The sequence below is a fragment of the Macrosteles quadrilineatus genome, unplaced genomic scaffold, assembly GCF_028750875.1.
Source record: "Macrosteles quadrilineatus isolate MER2022 unplaced genomic scaffold, UCM_ALF_1.0 Scaffold_6__1_contigs__length_79288215, whole genome shotgun sequence".
Lineage (NCBI taxonomy): Eukaryota > Metazoa > Arthropoda > Insecta > Hemiptera > Cicadellidae > Macrosteles > Macrosteles quadrilineatus.
Genome location: NW_026542599.1, coordinates 9,931,912 through 9,952,455, shown reverse-complemented (window position 1 = coordinate 9,952,455; position 20,544 = coordinate 9,931,912). Strand labels below are relative to the sequence as shown.

General features: G+C 34.7%; 2 protein-coding genes across 2 annotated transcripts in view; both read left to right on the top strand.

Annotated features, from left to right (window-relative positions):
• LOC128996595 (RNA polymerase II subunit A C-terminal domain phosphatase-like) overlaps positions 1-10,329 on the top strand; it is a 15,271-nt gene extending 4,942 nt beyond the window's left edge. The window contains exons 2-8 of the mRNA XM_054421991.1: positions 9-253; positions 1,721-1,917; positions 2,802-3,436; positions 4,086-4,274; positions 4,647-4,913; positions 6,052-6,232; positions 7,889-10,329. Coding sequence (XP_054277966.1) covers positions 9-253; positions 1,721-1,917; positions 2,802-3,436; positions 4,086-4,274; positions 4,647-4,913; positions 6,052-6,232; positions 7,889-8,142 — 1,968 coding nt within the window. The 3' untranslated portion in view covers positions 8,143-10,329. The remainder of the gene's footprint in view (positions 1-8; positions 254-1,720; positions 1,918-2,801; positions 3,437-4,085; positions 4,275-4,646; positions 4,914-6,051; positions 6,233-7,888) is intronic.
• A 1,071-nt stretch (positions 10,330-11,400) lies between these two features.
• LOC128997154 (uncharacterized) lies at positions 11,401-18,946 on the top strand. Its single transcript, XM_054422740.1, has 7 exons — positions 11,401-11,537; positions 12,138-12,170; positions 13,482-13,663; positions 14,189-14,411; positions 16,659-16,814; positions 17,410-17,597; positions 18,744-18,946. The coding sequence occupies exons 1-7, from the start codon at positions 11,486-11,488 to the stop codon at positions 18,879-18,881; spliced, it is 972 nt and encodes a 323-aa protein (XP_054278715.1). The 5' UTR covers positions 11,401-11,485; the 3' UTR covers positions 18,882-18,946.
• Positions 18,947-20,544: the final 1,598 nt, after the last annotated feature.

The following is a 20,544-nucleotide window of genomic DNA, read 5'->3' as shown; positions in this document are numbered from 1 at the left end:
CTTTACAGGATGTATACCACTTTCAACTGTATGGTCCACGCTCACCGTGGTATCACACACGCTTCAGACCCGGAACTCACCAGTTCCTGGCCAAAGTCAGTCAGTTGTACGAGTTACACATCTGTACGTTTGGAGCTCGCAACTACGCCCATATGATAGCTCACTTTCTGGATCCGGATGGCAAGTTTTTCTCTCACCGAATATTGTCTCGTGATGAATGCTTCAACCCAAACTCAAAAAAGGCCAACTTGAAGTAAGTACTTGTTTGTTTTTTAAGAGTTGTTGTACACTGTTATATTATGGGTTTTTACTTGAATGAACGTAGATCTTTATCCATAATTTGAACTTATATTGCTACCAGCCAATGTTGGCTCCAGTGGTAAGGCCTCACCCCCCGCTAAAGCTAGATAAAAAAATTAAATATGGTGTCATGATAAAAATGTTTTGTAATAATTCTTAGGCTATTAATTTGATATTATTGTAAACTAATATTAAAATCCTATAATGCATACCCATAATCATTAAATATGTTAACTCCTAAAGGCCATCTCTTTTCAGTTATGATTTTTTTTATTACTGTCCAATCCCAATTCCTGTCTAACAAAATAATTACTTATTACTTATTTTGGATTGTTGATATTTATAGGCAAGCACTCTTGGATGCAATACTTACTTACTTGAATACTTGTTGTCTTAATCTTTGACCAAAGTATATCGGATAGATTGTGACAAAATTATTATATACAAAACTTGCTTTACAAATATCATAAAACTTAAAACTTAAAACTTGAAACTTAGGCTGTGGTAAGCGTGTCTGTTTCTCAACCTGGCATCAAAGGATCATTTGACAACTCGTCAAGACTATACAGGGGCCTATTTGTGAGCAAGTTCTTCAGCTCGGACTTAAACGCTGTACCGTCAAGGTTCCTTAGGTGGTTTGGAAGGGAGTTGTAAATTTTGATAGCCGATCGGGGGTATCTCCTTAAGGTATGACTCAAGCGGCAGCGAGGCATATCCAGGTCATGGGCCCTTCTTATTCCATACTCATGCCTATCACCACGGGTCACAAAATCACCAAGGTTTTCCTTTAGCAAGACCAGACTATTAAGTACGTACTGGCTCACCACTGTGAGGATTCCCAATTCTTTGAAGATGGGTCGGCAATGTTCTCTTGGGCTTTAGATACTCCCTGGTGTGGATTAACGTCCGCACTAGTGAGTACTACGACTATCTTCAGTAGTTCGGATTCCACTATAAACTGTAGGTCCCTTAGTTGCCATTAGCTGTATGGTCTATTAATTAACAGCTGTGTCTAAAGAATATATTGGTCTTAGTCACTAACAAGACTAAAAGATTGCGCCACTCATCCTACACTCATCCTTCACTCATATTTGGGTTAAAATACGCACATAGTGGCGTCCCCATCTTAAATAATTGATAAATACTGTCCTGTATCCTACTACAAACATTGGAAATAACTAACCAACTGTTTAGATGTTAGGCCTACTAGCTCAAATTAGTTAGCACAGTAAAACGTAAACGAACAGACAAATTGCACAAGTGTTTGAGAATAATAGTGCTAGCAACTAGGCTAAAAGATTTTTGGGTTTGCCTTCCGAGAAGTGGCCGAGTATTCGGAGGATTGATAAAACCGGGGTTGGATCTCAGGGGTTCTACTGTATTCTTATTCAATTTAATCACAGCTCTCTCGTGTTTGCAGGGCTCTCTTCCCGTGCGGCGACGAGCTGGTTTGCATCATCGATGACAGAGAGGATGTGTGGAACTTCTCCCCCAACCTGATCCACGTGAAGCCGTATCACTTCTTCCGTCACACCGGAGACATCCACGCACCCCCGGGTCTTACCAAGGACGAGAATGATGAAAAAGAGGGATTCGACTTCTCTCATTTTGCTCAAGGTTGGTAGAGTTTGCTCTTCAACGCTTGTTAGTGGAAACCACCCAAAGATAGCCGCAAATGTAGACATTGATTTTAGCCATACCGATTTGCTGGCAGGACTTTATTGTGCTTTTGAGGCCATTGGCAATTTTCTACGTTCTTGCTAGGGAACACTCCAATCTCTTGTCACAATACAATGTTACCTTTTGTTTGATAGCATCGTAATGGTTCAAACACAATTGGTATCTGGGTCCTGACTCAACCCCTTGTGGGATTGAACCAGCAATCTTCAGATATGAAGGCTGTAGCTCTTTGTCTTTGTGTGCTCAAGATGTAAATCAGTCATATAGCAAGAGTTTTACTGTGTTTAAGATCAGTAATGAAGAGAATCAGTCAATTAGCAAGTACAGGTTGTCTATGTGTTGACAAAGTCGGGGAAAAGAGGAGATGTGGTCGAGAATATCTGTGGTCTGGAAATTTTTTGAAATATTGGGTGCTAAACCTCAAAACTGGCTATGAGTCAAAGGCCAGAATTTGCAATATTGTAAAAAAATCCATTAATTGAATTTAAAATTTGTACAAATCTTTTACGGTTGTTGGATTGTACTATTGGCCACTGTTACCTTTTGTTAATTTTTGACAATGTCACCAGATCAGTGGTGTGTTATTAGTCTCCCACGTCTTATCCTACATCGTTGAAATCACCATCTATGGATATCAGGAGATTTTTATCAATTGTAATAGTTTTTAATAGGCCTTCATTTGCTGGTTAGGCGTGCTAGTTAACAGTTTATGAGTAGGTAACTGCAACAGGAATCAGAAGTCATGCATGGTTAAAATAAAAATTGTAATAATATTAAAGCTAAAAACTACTTGTATTGTTTTTAAATATTGCTTTTTTCAGGCACGTCCATCAGGCCCAAAGAACCGGATCCTGATAAAGGCAAGAAAAAGAATAAAAGAAAGGAAGATTCAAGTGAAAGCGAGTTGGAAGAAGGCGAGTTAAGGTCCCGCAGTAAACAAAACACACCAGAAAAACCTGGGAAAATCTCATGTGGAGAGGAACAAAAGGAGTGTGAGGATAAAAGTGAAGCAATAAGTATGTGTAATGAAGTATCTTCAACAACTGATGACAACAAAGAGAATGACAGTGAAGAAAAAAGTGGAGCAAACGAGATAAACAAGGACGAAATCAAAGTGGAGAGTACTGGGAACAACCTTGATGTTAAAGAGAGCAAAAGTAAGGAAGGGAAGGAAAATTCAATTGATATAGAAGAGAAAGACATTGATGGAGAAAAAGTTGCTGGGGTACAAAGTAACAAAAAGTCTAATGCTGAGGAAGAAAAGAAAAATAAACCAACAAAAGAAGCAAAAGGTGAAATAAAGGTTGTAGAGCATGCGAAATTGGTAAACGACTACATAGAGATTGAGGAAGCCGATGACTATCTTATGTACCTGGAAGAAATACTGAGGAAAATCCATACGTTCTTTTATGAAATTGTTGATGGAAAACGGGAAGGAGACAGAGATTTGAAAAAGGTAAAGTATTTTATCGTTAGGAATGTTAGGATATTGGTAACCTTATAACCTTTATATACCTGGGTAAATGTATTGTTCGCCTAGAAACTAGTAAGATGTGTTTTTAATCTGAAGAAAAGCCAGTAGCTTATTGATTGAAACTGGACCCAGCTGTTCTTGACATTTTGGCTTTTAATGGTCCCGGTTAGAAAAGTAATAAAACTCAGTTTATTCAGAAACAAAGCTACACGGATCATCTCACTCCTTTTTACACTGGTCCTTCACTTATATCGGGGTTAAAATACAGAGCAGTTCATTTCTGTCTCAAGGAGTGCACTTTTGTACTTCTTATTTAGTCTTCAGGATTAATTCATAAATTTCATAAAACAAAAACTGTAAGTAAAGTATAACAAGCGTAATCCTATTCAACCAAATAAAAAATGCACTTACATATATTTGTTCAAAATAATAGCCTAATAAAAAAAATAACAAACTGATATCACTTCAAAATTATAAATTACAGTTAATAGATAACATTATGTTTATGTGACTCATACACACTTGTCTGTGTATTTAAAGGTTAATCTTTAAACCATTCATTACGGCTCATAAACAAGGACATTAATTATAGACAACAGTAAAAATTGTGCAATTTAAAATTTTGATTCAGGTGATCCCAGGAGTGAAGAAGGAAGTGCTGACAGGAACAAAGCTGGCGTTCAGTGGGTTAGTGCCAACCAATCACAGCCTAGAGCAGAGTCGAGCGTACAACATCGCTGTTGGTCTAGGAGCGGAAGTAGTGCAAGACCTGACCAAAGACTGCACACACTTAGTGGCTGTGAGAACAGGGACAGCAAAGGTAATAACTATAATGGTTATTATTATTATAAGTTTTAATGGTCCTCGGTTTATCAGGCCAAGTGTTGTGTATTGTGTTGCGGTGTTGTTTATATCTCTGCAATATTATACAATGAAAAAAAATTGTAATACCTCCATCTTTGTTTGAGGCTTGAACACTAGTATTAACTAGACTTATCAGTTATCAATTACATATTATAGAGTTTTTAAATAGGTTGGTTCATCAGTCTAAATCGTTAGCTGATCGTTATCATTATTGTGGCTTGGTCCTGTGTTGGTTGGATATGAGAGAACCTACTGTATCTATCTGTAGACAGATTTAAAATGATTCCTTTATTTTTTAAAATGATGAAACACTGAAATTTCTATGTAGGTGAATGCCGCTCGCAAATTCAAGCAACTCAAAATGGTGCCTCCTGATTTCAAACTGGTGTCGCCTGATTGGCTGTGGTCGTGTGCTGAGAGGTGGGAGAGAGTGGAAGAGGCGTTGTTTCCAGTGGGGGGAGAAAAGGGGGGCACGAGGCAACCCCCTTCACACTGCTCCCCTCCGCATATCCCACATACACCCGCACCACGGCAGCGCAGCGCCTCCGGCCGCTTCATGGACACCATCAACCCACTGATGACGTTCAGCTCCGAGGTGAGATAGTGTGGTATGCTGAGACACTGCGGTGGGACGTAACCATTACCATTACCAAATCCTTGATTGTAAGCCGTCAATCATGACAATTTCATTTTCACATATGCATATTTACACTATTTATTTACGTTCAAAGTTGGTTTAACAAAATAAAGTACGGTAACTTTTTTCTATTGGCACGCCAGCAAGGAGCTCTTAAATAGGTTGGTGAAGGATTTCTTTTAATATTCTTCGACAGAATAAAGACTTAAACCAATTCCCGACTCTTGTTTTAAACTGCCTAATAGAAAGGATCTTGACCGGTTGAGACAGAGCATTAAACATATTCAGGACAAGACAAGCACTGGTTTGCTCTCTTTTGTCATGGCGACATCGAGAATATTGGCTCTGTCTTAAATGTTACACTGGTATACTTTGTCTCTTGACAATAGACAATAGACAATATTTCTTTAGACATATTCTTTGAAAATAGTTCAAGCGTCAACAATTACAAACAATAATTAAAATTACAAACTGAGTAATTATTTATTTGATTTATTTTTCATTACTTTCTCCTGCTATACTAAGTTTGTGAAATGAAATGAAAGAAATGCTTTATGAAATGAAATGATATATTTCCGTGAACATGACACATGTATGGAAAAAGTCAAAAAAACTAAAACTAAGTAAGAGTACTAAAAAATTGCAAAAATTACATGAATTGTTTGTTCCTGCAACACTCCATGCATAGAAAATAAAATAAAAAAAATAATATGGAGAAAGGATTGTGGTATACGGTACTAAGTTTCTCTTCTCTTGCTACTTGATTCCGATCTTTGTTGCCAATCAAGCGTTTTGACTCTTCATCTTCTTGTGCTTTCCTTCCAATTTTTTTTTCTACATTCCTGTAAAATCGTCGCATTAAACTTTAATCTCTCTTCAATCAGTTGTTCAATTTGTTGTTTAAAGTATACTGTGTATTAAAAATAATTGGACATTAATCCACACCGGGGAGTATCGTATCCATGCTTATAAATATCCAAAATTTGTTACCTCCAAGTAGCTGGATTGCAGGACGACGCCACGGTCCCAGTCCTAGATTACTAAGTTAAGGTAGAAGAATGTAGCCTAAGATGTTAAAATTTGCCCTCTTGTCTAGGACATAGCAGACATGGACGCCGAGGTAGAAGACATGTGTAATGACGAATCAGACAGTGATGGAGAAGGAGAAAAAGAAACAAAAAAGGACACGGTGAGAGAGAGAGTGGCGAGGAAGAGGAAAAAGTCCTTGGAAGGATACAAGGACGAGGACTCATCTAGCTCCGATAATTCTATCTCAGGTAGGATTCTTGTCTTGGCTGTAAAAATATGTGAGGTTTTCTATGAACATGGTATTTATTTGCCACATGAAAACAACCAATTTTTTTCATAGCCTTTGATGTATATACTTTATTGTTCTTAGTATCCCCAATGGTCAGTTGAAAACCAACCACTTCTTAATTCCGTTTAACACAGGTTTAGTTGATCTGATGGTGCTGGCATCCCTTGGTCTATATTGCCCGCTTAGCATATTTCCTTCCAAGAAAGAACATTCTCAATGGCTAGGTTTTGGCTTTTGAAACACAAAACCGGATAACTCCCTGGATAAGATTATTCACCGTTACACACCAGTTCTGATTAAATGAGGAATTTAATTGGTCCACATGGACGCTCCCTTATCAACCACATAAGTAATATTGTAATTGTCAGTTGTTTTATAGCAGTAATGTAATGGTAAATTAATACATAATAGTATTGTTTTTTGGAGGAAAGAGCACTTGGCTTAGAAATACACGAAGAAAGAAGAAATCAATTCACAACTAACTCACCCAAGTAAAGAATTCCGGGCAGTTGATTCACACAAAAAGTTTACAATACAATTTATCTGATATTCTTCCCCTATAAGGAGGTTTCTTCATGAGTAATTAGTTTTGTTGTAAGCTTTTTTGTGCTGTCAACTACCTGGAATTCTTCTGTTGGTTAGGTTAGCTGTGTGTCCATTCCTTATTCCTCAATGTATTCTTAAATACAGAAATATCTATATCTATATACTATACTCATTTAATACGCAAGCAGGTTTTTTTGACAATTATTTAATACGCAAGCAGGTTTTTGTTTTTTGTGACAACTACTCCTCCAAACCTATTGAACCGATTGACATGTTTTTGGTGTCATTGGAAAGAGCGGAACATGAAGTTGTATAGGAAACTTTCTTTTTAGGGAAATAAATAGAGAGTGAGGCCCTGGGGCCCTTTAAAGTTTTGTATTTCTCCATAAGATTAACATGGGAAACAAACATTGTTATGAAACTCCAGCTGTTGACAGAAATTAAAAGTGAGAAGAAGAACATAATATGTTAATTAATTGTATAAACAGTCAACAAGTTTGCTAATTTAACAGTTTGCTACAAACATTTACTGACTTGTTTGAAATGAAATATTTACTATTTGAATTTGGGTTGGCGTAAATATTACAATGGAAAAAAGCGAGAGAGCCTGGATAGTTTGATATACTAAAAAGAAAACCGAATTAACACTGTGCTGCATTTCTTAGTGAACATTGAAAGAGCCGATTTGAAAACTATGGAAACATAGAAAAGTCATAGAACACCACCAAGGAAAAGAAATAGAAATTTTTTTTTAAGAATCTATAATTGTTATTATGGACAACCTAATGCGGCTATGAGTAAGGCTATTTGTAGAAACACTAAAAACAAGATCAGCTTTTGAAAAATGATAAGATATTTACAAAAAATGTTGATTATATCGATCTGTTATGTACATCTTGAGTATTTCCATAATCTTTGAGTCGAATCTTTAAAGTCATCAGAAATTATGACTGTTATTAGTTTAAAATAACGCCTGTAATACTTAGTAATTGCTCGAATCCGAGCAACAGGTACACTAGTTTTAATAATAGTGCAAGTTATTGTTATAAAGATATAACTTCCATTTTAGGTTCAATTGTGCCCAAAGGCTGGGGAAAGAAACAGAAGTTAGAGGACGAAGAGGAGGAAAAGGCAAGAGAATCATCTGATAACGAATCTTTGGCGGATATATTCCGACGGGGAGAAGAACTGCCGAGTGACGTCGAGGATTTGGGGAGCGAGGAGAACTCGGCCGGAAGTGAAGACGCTCTAGATGAAATCAGCGATAAAGACTGGAACATGATGGGGGCCGCATTAGAGCGAGAGTTCCTGGAAGGGGAGTGAATTCTGGAGAGAGGGAAGTTCAAAGTACAGGCAGTTTCTGAAAAGAAGTTTGGAACACTGGTGCTTATTTTGGTCCAAGTCTGGAGCACCAGTAGTTTCCAAGTGCAGAGTACAGGGAATTTCCAGGATGTCCATTTTTCTGGAGTGGGGAAGATCAGGAGCACGAGAAACTCTGGGAAGGGAAAGAACTCTTGAGAACCTGCCCCACTGTGATACTTATGTACCTCTAGAGTTGAGTTAAGGGTAGCAACTATTTGATCGTAACAAATTACTGTGCAACTACTTTTTATCCATGATTCAGTTTAGTGTTGTACAATGTGTAGGACTAATCACTTTCAAATAGGATTAAATTCTCTCAAATTTTTGTAAACGGTTTTTACTTATTGTTTTGTTTTTTTTACGTAAGAATGCATTGTAGATGTCAACTGATTTATCAGTAATTTTATTTTGTTACAAGCTTATTAAATAACAGAATGTTAAATTTTTTGCTTTAAGGTTATTTTTGTTTAGTCAAGCAACGTTTAAATTCTTTAAATTAGCTCGTTAATAGTCTGGGTGAATTGTCATGATAAATTATTGTTTTAAAAATTCATAGATTTAGCAGTTTTAAGATTCTAGGAACATTGTGAATTTTTTTGTTTTCTCTTCTCGTAAATTCTTTTTATAACAAAGAAGTTTTAGTTACTGTTTTAGTCAGATAACTTTGCTGCTACTGATGTTCTTAAATTTATTTTAAACTTGCTCTCGTGGGTTTTAAAACTGAATGTTATTGTAAATTACATTTAGATATAATTTATTAAATAAAATTCTTGTAGAATTATTATGTTTTTCTAAGTGTTTTGAGTGGGATTACAATTTTTAAAGCAACAAGGTAGCAAAAGCCAACAATTTTAGTTAGCATTGTGATAATTTTATCATTTCATGGTATAATTAAACTGATAAAGTTGGATATTATAATGTACTTTTTAGTATGGCTCGGTATTATTTCTGAAAATGCTAACTATTTGATAATAAGCTATGTATTTTTCAATCACAGGATAAAAATTAAGTCATTGTATCAATAAGATAGTAATTATATTTGTTTGAAAAAAAAATCAAAAATTTTAAGTTCAAAATTAAGTGTTTTATCAACATGCATATTTTTTATTCTAGGTAAGCCCGATGAAGTTTGCATGAAATTGAAAAAATTGAGAAGTCACATTCAGTGATTTTAACTAAATTCAATAAAATATATTTACTTTAAACATTTTTAACAGAAATAAGCTAAAAAGCACTGAAAACTAACAAACATTTTTTAAGGGAAGCTTACAGGCATATCGGTAAGCAGCTACATACACAAATTTGTAATACAGTATTTGAAATATAATTCACTTTATCCAATGTAATCTTTCTACTGTCTCGTTATGCCCTTGTCAGTATTTTCAGTAGATCACACTATTTTAATCAAGGGTTCTTTTTATTGAGACTGGAGCTTATTTGATAAATGTATTTTTTTAATATGTATCAAAGTAAAATGACATATAAGGGTCTATTTTGTTAAATATTACGTAAGTCAGTACTTAACTGCACTTTATTCTTGTATTCTTAGTGCAGATAATAAACTGTAAAAAATGTTTCCTTTAAGTTGTTGTAAAGCATTGTAAAATATGTATATTGTAAGAAAATACTTCATTGTTTAGTTTACTGTGGGTATCTAAGTAAGTTTTTGTTTAGTCTGGCTAATCAAATATCAAAGGCTCAGGCTTTTTTGTTTCAACACTTTGTCATTTCTTACTAAAAATATTGTCTGATATAATATTTCCTATCAGTAAGAAACATTGTTAACATTGTATATAGTTATTGGTAGTTCTTGTAGATTAAGATGACCGTTTTCCTATTATTCAATATTTAGGTACCGAAACTTTGGTTAAAAATTGTCAGAATATTTTTGCATTTAGGCTGAGATATCAAAGCCAAAATTAGGCCTAGATATGTTTGTTTGATAGGTCTAACGATGAACGCTTATCACTTACGTTAGTAACTTATATATGATCAATTGAACATATTGGTACAAAGTTTGTTACTTATGTCTTAAGCTAAGTTAATTGTATGATATGTAAAAATAATTTGCTCTTGTTTGTAATATTTATGTTTTATTCCTTCAACTTGTTACAAGTTTTCTACTTCCTGTGTGTTATTGCACATAAATATGAAAACTATCTCTGGCGTTTCTTTCATAACCTTATACACTTAAATTTGGTATTAGTTTAGAATAATGTTTTTTGATTGGTAATTTAAGATTTGTCTATTTATTATTTAACTATATGCCTGGGGAGCAAACTGTTCTAGTGGTAGTGCGTGGGACTTTGGTCCCTGAGGTCCCGGCTTCTAATCTTGCCAATCACCAATGGATTTTATCCATGTCATAATGCCATTCCCTCTAGCCTAGCCTGAAGTAAAGTGTAAAAAGGTTTTGGGCTAGAGCCGACTGCCATAGGATGTGAAGGTGAGAAAGAAAAATGCTCTGCTGGATGAGCTTTGTTCACATTCCACAGATCACCTCAGGTTTTGAGTAAGTCCCATCTTGGAAATAAAATTCATCCATCAATTTCCCATACTTGACGTAGCATTGACCAAACACAAGCCAATCCAAGATCAAACAATGAAATTCGTCGGTGTGATCCTGCTCACCGGGGTTTCTATGCATGGTATACTTTACGTGGCCTACTCTAAGGTTAAGAATCGAAACAGCTTGAAAATGATCTTACCGTCCAACAAATCCTACTCACTCCTGCAACGCAGTATGGAAAGTAGTTGTAATCAATCATTCAAATGATCCTCCAATCTCGTCATACAAACAACACCTTGTGTTACCCAAACTTCGTGTCTTTGGGTCTTCGTGTTACCCAATCGATATGGAGTTAAAAACTAAATCATCATGTAGACTCAATGTTAAAGTGTATTAAAATGTTTTATTATTTGAATCATCTAAAATGTGTACACATACTTTTTTTTATTTGTTATTTAGATAATATCTAATAAATATTAAATTCATTCCGAGCAAAGCTCGGTCTCCTGGTACATTTATATAAAATTGTAAAAGGTCTGCTAAAGTTAATTTTTTATTAGATCAGACCGACTGAAAAAGTTGTTTGCCAACAATTAAATTCTTCATATGAATTAATGTTTAAATTAAGTAATTATAGCGTAGTAATTAACACAGCTGTGGTCTTTAACTCATGTTTAAATGTCACACAGTAGTTTAAGCTAGCAAACAAAGGCAACTATAACTGCTCAAGTGTGGTACAAAACAATGACTGATATTTGTTGTTAGGTTTAGGAAGCAGTGCAGATTACTTTTAAAATGTGGATTGTTTTCGCTGTGTTACTGTTTTGTTCACTGACACCAACAAAAGGTAGGAGTGATTTTGGGATTTAATTTCAATAGTATTTAAACCTTTAAACCCTTTGGATTATTCTATTCATTTACACAAAGATGTGATTGTAATAAATGTGAACAAAAAACAGAATTATTTAAAAGGTATTTGGTGTACACTTAGACATAGTAAGCATTGTTAAAGTAGGAAAACACTTGATCAAATGTGCATTAACTCCCAGAGGATTTACCCAAGTCATACACGTTTATTTTTTGTGGAATTCTCTCAAGCATGTCACTGAGGAGTAACAAAAATTGCTGGGCAAACATCGCAAATAAATTCAATTGGTCTCACCTCACTGAATAATACACACAAAAATTGAAATGTAATGAATAATTTGAACATGTAATTCATTTGTGTATTATTTAGTTATATTAAGTATTTCTTTTCAATTAAGTAACAGACACTTTTCTCAAGGGGCTTGCAGGTCTTTTGCAAGATTTTGATAACATATAATTGTTTCCAAGCTATCGTTTTGTTCATACTTGAAACTTTAAAGTCTACCTTTTTATTGCTGTACATAAAATAGGTAAAATTTTAATAACATTATAGGCTACATTGTTATTTTTATTTTTTCAGCGTGTGAAGAATTTGAATTTCAAACAATTGAGAGTAAGTCTAGCATTCTTAATCATGTGTTTTAATCAACTTACAAACTAAGAGACCTTTGACTGCCATATTTTTTTGTATTGATATTATTATATCAATTATATGTCTGCGATTGTTTGATCTATCTTATAAAAACTTAATATTAATTTGAAATTTTCTTTAAACAAATTTCTTCTTTTTCTGGAAATAGGTATACTTTTTTTAGTAGTTGAAAATAATACAATCTTTATACAATAATAATTACAGTGTAAATAGGATTTTTGATATTTGTAATTTTTTAAATTTTGGGAGTAGACTGTCATCATGGCAAGCCTACAATAATTGTTTTTGGACTAAGTGCAAAAATAAACATCAAACCGATCATTTACCAGTGTAGTAAATTTAAAAAATAGAACATTCTTCAAAGCAGATCAGGTTATAGAACAAACATGATTGTTTCATGGTCAAAGATAATTTTAAATTAATTGTATTAAAAAAAAAATAGTTAAAAGGGAAATAAAAAGAGCCCACTGCAGTTGTGATTATTTACTTTACAATTTACACAACTGTCATTGAAGTGCCCTGGATGAGTGGAATCCTTGTTTGTAAGCTATTGGCAACGATGATTAAAAAATTTAAGTTCCCCACCCCTATACAACACTGATTCAATGTATTATTCCCAATCAAAACTCGAGTACAATTTGATACACACAGAATCTCCGGTATCTGAATCTTGAATCTTGAATATTGATAGGTACTCTAATTGTCTCGGAGTAGGCCGTGTAAATTTGTAATTTGGTGCTACAGACACAAAGACTCGTTTCAGCTTTCTTAGGCTATATAGACATATAAATAACCAAAAACTACACAATGTACAGACAAAACTTATTTTATTTATATAGATTGTCATATATACTATGTATTAGAAATATTTTACAACTATTAACCTACAGTAGACTACCTCTTATCGGGACCAAGCCCAGTCCGGATAACGTTTTTTATGGTTAAACCGATGTCCCCAATAACTCGTCAAACGGACCGTTTAAAATCATACTGTATACAGAATTTGGCTTCATTTTAAGAGAATAGAATTAGACACGTGATCACTGGTCTCAAATATTTCCCATGAGAACAGTTGTTTCAGTAACGCCCACTTCCTGCCGATAGTCCGGTTAAACCGATGTGCTGAAAAAAACTGTCTGGCTAAAGAGATGTCATTTCCGGCGAGTGTAGTCCAGTTAAAAAGGTGTCCGCATAAGAGGTAGTCACTTTATTGATTAACATTCTAATGCGCTTTACCATTGCTCTGATTTCACCATACTATCATTTAAATAGTTCTTCAAAGATTCGAATGGGAACGAACTATCTTACCATTAACAACAGCAGATGCAAAGAATAACCAATGGCAAAGAGTTGCGCATCATTGGACTTACAATTTGGAAATATACCGGTACACAACCATCAACAACTTCTTCATATTCTTCTACGCTGATCAACTTGTGGGAGTTGGACTTGCTGTAAGAAAACGTTTTTCAAACTATTCATAAATTTGATAAAGAAAACCTGCATAGTAGAAAAAGAAAGGGAAGATGGGGCTTTTTTATTCACAGATTAGACTAAACTGCACCACCTTACAAAATTGATTGCATAAAATTAATCTGCACCTGTTAATGTTTCAATAAGAAAATCCATTAGTTGGTTGAAAAAGCTCTTCCTTTAGCAATTTTAGATTTCCCTCCTATAGCTAGACTTTTAGTTTGAATATAACTTTTAGTTTGAGACCCTATAGTTATTGTCAGAACTACAACAATTTATTATTGTTATATTTAATTTATGGGTTTTCTCCAAATATAGAGTTAGGTGCCATATGACCACTGACCAGGTGTAATTCTTTGTACAGTAATATCTTCACTAGCCAACGACGATTTCTCTTTTCTTCAAATTACACACTGGTAAACTTGAGAAATCATCACTCTAATGATAACTAAACCTAATTTCTCACCACTATGTTTCCTACGTTTTGAAAAATAAACTTTTTTCAGTACAAACCAGACTCAGAATCTCAGGAAGTAATAACTAATGAAGAGTATCAGGAAAATGTAGAGAAGAAAGGGAGAACCAAGGCCCTAAAAAAGTATTTAAAAATAAAGGCCAACAATATTTTGAGCGATGCGAAAAATCTTGGAAAAAGATATATGTTTAAACATACAGTGACTGTGGACCACAGGAAGTTTAGATACGCAATGGTTCTCTTTGTAAATCCAGGTAAATAAGATATGAGCCATCAGAGATTAAATTAGGGCGATTATATACACGGTGGCAGTAAAAAAGTGTCGCTCGAGCGACTTGGCGTTTGTGAAGAAATTGAGTTATAAAAAAGAAAGAAATAGATAGAGAACCTTTACTTTCAATGATAATCAATTAACTGATAATGTTTACGAATATTTTTAGGAACATGTTCTTTAAATTTCTTCTAACATACTCCCGTACAACAAAAAAAAAGAACATCAGCTTGAAGATGATATTGGTAGGCGACAAAATTTCACAATCGCCCTTTGCAATATACCAGTAGCAGTGTCACTACTCGAGTTTACTTGTCTTGTCTTGGGTGAACGTTAATAGCTCTAGCAAAAGGCCACTTGGTGGAGGATATCATTCATCAATAATGAGAACAATTGACCCGATTTCCTCTGGTGTTGATGTAGATCTCCACTTGTGTTTGCATTTTTTGTGTTCTCTAGACCACCTTTTCCAAAACCTTTGTTTCATTTGTTGCAATTTGGTGAGTCAGTGGCTCAGTTGGTAGATGAGTCGGTGGCTAAGTTGGTAGATGAGTCGGTGGCTCAGTTGGTAGATGAGTCGGTGGCTAAGTTGGTAGATGAGTCGGTGGCTCAGTTGGTAGATGAGTCGGTGGCTAAGTTGGTAGATGAGTCGGTGGCTCAGTTGGTAGATGAGTCGGTGGCTAAGTTGGTAGATGAGTCGGTGGCTAAGTTGGTAGATGAGTCGGTGGCTCAGTTGGTAGATGAGTCGGTGGCTCAGTTGGTAGCGTCGCAGACTTCGGGCCCAAGGCAGTAGTGTCGAGGGATCGGATCCTGGTCACTGCCACAAACTTTTATCAGTACAGTTCACCTTCGTACTGTACCGGCTCACCCCTTGCTTTGCTGGATACGTTCCACAAATGGATCTGTAGTTTATGTGGACAGGCAGGGGCCGCCAAACTCTTAAAAAAAATAAATAAAAAAATACTGCCACAGTGATGGTCGATTTTGTCGCATTCGATTTAGATCTGGCTCTGGAACAGCTGATAAAGCACTAACCAGAAAATGAGCTGGTGTCAAAGTTGTAAGGTCATCTGGATCTTCAGTCAATTTGCACAATACATCTTGAACTAATGTCAGATTAGCTTTTATTACTTAAAAAATTAAATTAAATTAAGCTTTTATTACTGCAGATTCACTGCTTTTTGTGGAATATGTTCAACTATCACCAGCTACTCATCTTTTACTCGCGGCTTGGAGATAAAGGTAGCCGTGGTTTATAATTATAATCTAATTTCTTTAAAAATTTCATATTAATTATGTACGTTGGTTTTTTAATTTTACATTTTAGTTTGTTAAGCGTAATTCCATATAAATGTGCTAAATACCCCCGCCGCAGCAAACCTGCAGACTAAGCGAATTTCCATTTCCCTGAATGGATTTACACTAAAATGTCTCCTTAAAATTATCACATTTATTCCCTATTTAAATAGAATCAGTTTAAAACATACTTAGGTTTGCTGCAACAGGGAGGGTAAAAGTGTTTTTTATGTAAAATGTTAATAGTTAGTAAGAAATAAAAACATTTTCCAAATTTGGGCAAAATATGTTTATAAACAAGCAAACTACAACAGTTTACTTATTCTCCATAAGAATAACATGGGAATTTTAAATTTACAATTTTTTGGAATTTTCTCCGTAACCATTAGGCGCATTATAACGCTTCAATATACTAAATTATTTGTTTTTTTAAGCTCTACAAAATAGTTTCGAAAGAAATTGCAAAATTTTATGTTTTTTGGGTCAAAAATGGGAAAAACCCATTTTTACCCCATAACAGCCCCCATAAACCCCCGTTCCCATGGTCCGATCATGCTGGTTCGCGAACTCGTTCGAATAAACGTAGGTTTACACGTTTGTACCAAATTTCATCAAAATCGGATCATTTTTGCTCGAGTTATCGCGCTAACGGACACATATATATATATATATAAATATATATATATATATATATATATAAATATATATATATATATGAATTTGAACGGATGGTGTTTTTGACCTCTAGGGACCTCAAAACGAAAAAAAAAAAATCGGTCCCGGGTCCAGGTCTTACCGTGAGTACTACGGTAATAGCTTATTCCCTATATGGGAAATTCGCTAAAAACAAATAATCAAGAACTTTTTGTGATTTTGCTCTGATAATATTGAATTGAAACAAGCTAAAAAACATAAACTATCGGAATTGTCGTAGATGAACTGGAGCGAGGAAGTACACCGATCTGTTTCACTCAATTCATACATTTTGAAGGAAGGAATGAGGGGCATTGGCATAAAGTCCCCATTTTGAAGGTAAAAATTCCTGATGTTGAACCAAGAATGAATGAACAAGGCTGCCAGAATAAGTTTGGTAAGTTCTCCTCACAGTCTTCAGTTCAAACCATTGATTTAATCCAATGTATTTATAATGTCACTATGACAATACTACAATATTATTGCTATGGTTTTTTTTTATTCTGATAGAAGGGCTATATAGTATGATTTAAAACATAGTATATTTCATCACTTGGGTGTAAAGTGACTCTTTTCGACCTGAGCTCAAGTTTTATGATCGAGGCGAAGCCGAGGTCAAAAAATGAGCTAAGTAGCACTCTAAAATTGCTCCTGAAGAATTTTCTTCAAAGACAATGTCATAACTAAATAGGATAAGCTCTGAAAACAGCAGTAAATAAACTTTCAGAGGAATGTCCGTTTGAAAGAGTTTCTACAGTCTACAAACTAGGGAAAATGCAACTTTCAATTTACTTACATGGTAGATTTTCTTGCCCATCTTGAACTACTACTAAATTGTTACATAAGCATTTCACATTATATGGATCATTTTTTTGTCAATTCTTAACAAAATAGAACTATTCTTTACTATATACAAAAATCCACCATGACGCCTCGATCTAACCCCAGAAACATCATGCACAATTTACTAATAAGCACAAGAATTTTGCCAGGTCGCTACTATTTCTACAGCCTAGATGATAAAACTCCATGCAGAGAGCTCCACGGGTTCTACTGTTTCTATGGTGATAACGGAGAAATGAATGGGTTTGGAGTGTTCACTCATGGAATGGATGTAATCTATGAGAGCAACGACCATCCGCACCCAGTGTTTCGATTTTGGAACACCGCTCTAGTCAAAGTAAGGAAATACTTATAATAAAATTATATTCTGTGAAATTTTTAAGTACCCCCGTCGCAGCAAACCTGCAGACTCAGTGAACTTCTATTTACCTAGCTAGATTCCCACTAAAACACCCCCTTAAAATTGTCAGACTTATTTCCTATTTAAATAACAAAGGAGTACTTAGGTTTTGCTGCTACAGGGGTGGTATAATGAAGTGTTTTTTTTTTATTAAAAAGTTGATAACTTGGTATTAAAAAATTGCCAAACTTTATTAAATTAAAATACATATCCATAAACAAGTAAACTACAACGGTTTATATTTATCTTCCATTAGAATAACATTTTAATTTTTTATTTACACTATTGGAATTTTCTCCATAACCGCTAGGCGTAGGATAACGCTTCAATATACTAAATTATTTATTTTTTAAGGTCTACAAAATGTCCTTGAAAGAAATTGATAAATTTTATGTTTTTATGGTAAAAGAAAAGAAAACCCCATTTTTACCTCATAAAACCCCCCATAAACACCGTTACCATAATCCAATCATGTTGGTTCGCTACCTCGTTTGAATACACGTAGGTTTACAAGTTTGTACAAAATTTCATCAAAATTGCATAATTTCTGCTTGGGTTATTGCGCTAACAGACACATACATATGAATTTGAACCGAGGGTGTTTTGGCCTATGGGGATGAATCATGATGCACTACCACTCCTTTCCTTTGGTTGTTCCAGCTGATGGCAAAGGAAAAACTAAATCCATTTGAACTGAAAACATGTTGTATTTACTAAGTAATTCAATTGATTAAAAATGTTTATTCAATTGAGGATTTAATCACCCTTTTTTAAAGTTACCATTGTACAACTGTCTAAAATCAACATTTGGTCCATTTCAAGCAGCACACAAAACCCAAGGTTTCTTAGTTTCTAATTAAATTACTGGCTGGCCAACCTCAAACTCACACTGTATTGATGATTCAAAACTTGACGATAATCCGAAACACCTTATTTTCACTTTTGCATTAGATCCATCCCTCGAGTAACATAACTAACACAATAAAGTATAAAATAGATAAAATACTGTAATTACTAAAATATAAAAAAAAACTAGATACCGGTATGCTGCATGGTAATAATTAGTGTACCTATTTGTTTTAGGAAATCATACCTCATAATGCAAGGTGTATCGGCGAGAAATCGTGGGACGGCTATTTTACTACTGTTATTTTCCTAAAACCAAACACGGAAACTGATAAATTTAAGTGTAACGACAAAGGTGGCAGTCAGTTACATTAACCAGCATCCAAAATCCTCCGAATGGTTATCTTTGACTATTAATACAACTTCAGTATCCAATAGCCAATGGTTATAAAAATTCTATATGTAAATAAAACGGTTAACTATCTCCTTAAAACTGCATCTTTACCTATTCCTTAACTTAAATATATAGCTTATTTCATCCATGGGAAATTCCCCAATATGGTATTTATGTTCAAATTTAAGAAGGTGTTAGTGAGTTAGTTCCATTATTTTTGAAACGCCTTCATTTTCTAAGCCACTTTTTGTCTTACGTCACTATGTAAATGGTGCAGTCAATGATTTACAGGTGCTTGTAAATTCTATTTACAAGTATTTTCACAAGTAGATTTCTTCTTATCTTGTCAAATCTATAGCTTAGTTGTGTTTCAGTTCAGATAAATTTTAATTTTTACTAAGCGGTTGTCAATTTTGACAAGTTCATTGTACAGTACATTTTAACATCAGAGGAAATGCAGTAGTTTACATAAAGATCATTTAAGTTGGTTTGAAAAAAGTTTGTCATATTAGCAAAAACTCCATCAATGTTTAGGGTTTTAATTAACTTTTTAATATGTAAAAACAATAAGTTTGCTTCAGCAATCTCTAAGTACATCGGGATGTGTGTTGGTTACAGTAATGATATATTATAAACTTTATCACACATCTTTTTACATCTTATCTCTAATTCTTTTAAATCCCCAAGGAGTTGAATATGGGCTACGTGGGATACGGTACATCGCAAGTTGAGATTGTTGATGTCAACTACATGGTCAATCCAGTGCGTTTGGAGATTTTAATCTAGATTTCCTTTTGTGGTACCGCGGTACCGGTACCAATAGCCATTAGCCACATTTGAACTCTCCTAACCATCGGTCGGCGAAATCAAAGCTCCAATCTTACCTTCCTTGCAAACTTCTTCAGATTAATTGCAATGGTAGTACGATTTTATTTCTTTTGAGCGTCATCATCGAAGGCCTCCCAGTGGTCTTTCCTGTGTCCAAACAACCTGTAGACACAAACTATAGAGTACTTTACTATATATTCTGTGTCTACAGTCTGTGCTTTAGCCCTGAACCTCCTATGCCACTCGTAGATCTACGTGTGTGCAGGAATTGATCCGTGGTCATAGGGTAGTTTTGGATCATACAAACTGATCCGGGGGTACGGAAGGTAGATAACAGGATCGCTTGAAATACGAGAATTGATCCGCGAGTCATTGAGTGAGGGAGGGAAATTAATTCTTCCCGGCCTCATAATATACGGGAAAAAGATGAATACAATCACGTGAATAAACCTGTACGTTACAGATTAATTACTATGGAATGTCTGTTGACTTTTAAATAAACTGTTACTATTAGTTAGACAACGTTTTTTTTTTATTTCTTTGGACAGGTACCCCTATTCAATCAAAGCTGGATTAGCATATATTATTAACAGGTATTTTTTAGTAAAGAATTGTTCCAAAAATCCGTTGTCCAACTAATAGTTAACAGTTTATCAAAACTTTCAACAGACATTCCATAGTAATTAAAGAACTTTTACTGTCATCACGTTAACAAGTGTACAGTTTAAAAAGAAACTTGCATTTAAAAGTCTCTGACTTACTATCGGATGAACCCAAAATTGATTTGCCATGTTCTTGTATAACTTAAACGCAGAA

Bases quoted from the DNA above. Each gene is read 5' to 3' on its own strand.
- LOC128997154 (XM_054422740.1), top strand. From the start codon at position 11,486: ATGTGGATTGTTTTCGCTGTGTTACTGTTTTGTTCACTGACACCAACA. The intron at 11,538-12,137 runs GTAGGAGTGATT...TTATTTTTTCAG, and splicing joins TTCACTGACACCAACAAAAG to CGTGTGAAGAATTTGAATTT. The intron at 14,412-16,658 runs GTAAATAAGATA...GAATTGTCGTAG, and splicing joins GGTTCTCTTTGTAAATCCAG to ATGAACTGGAGCGAGGAAGT.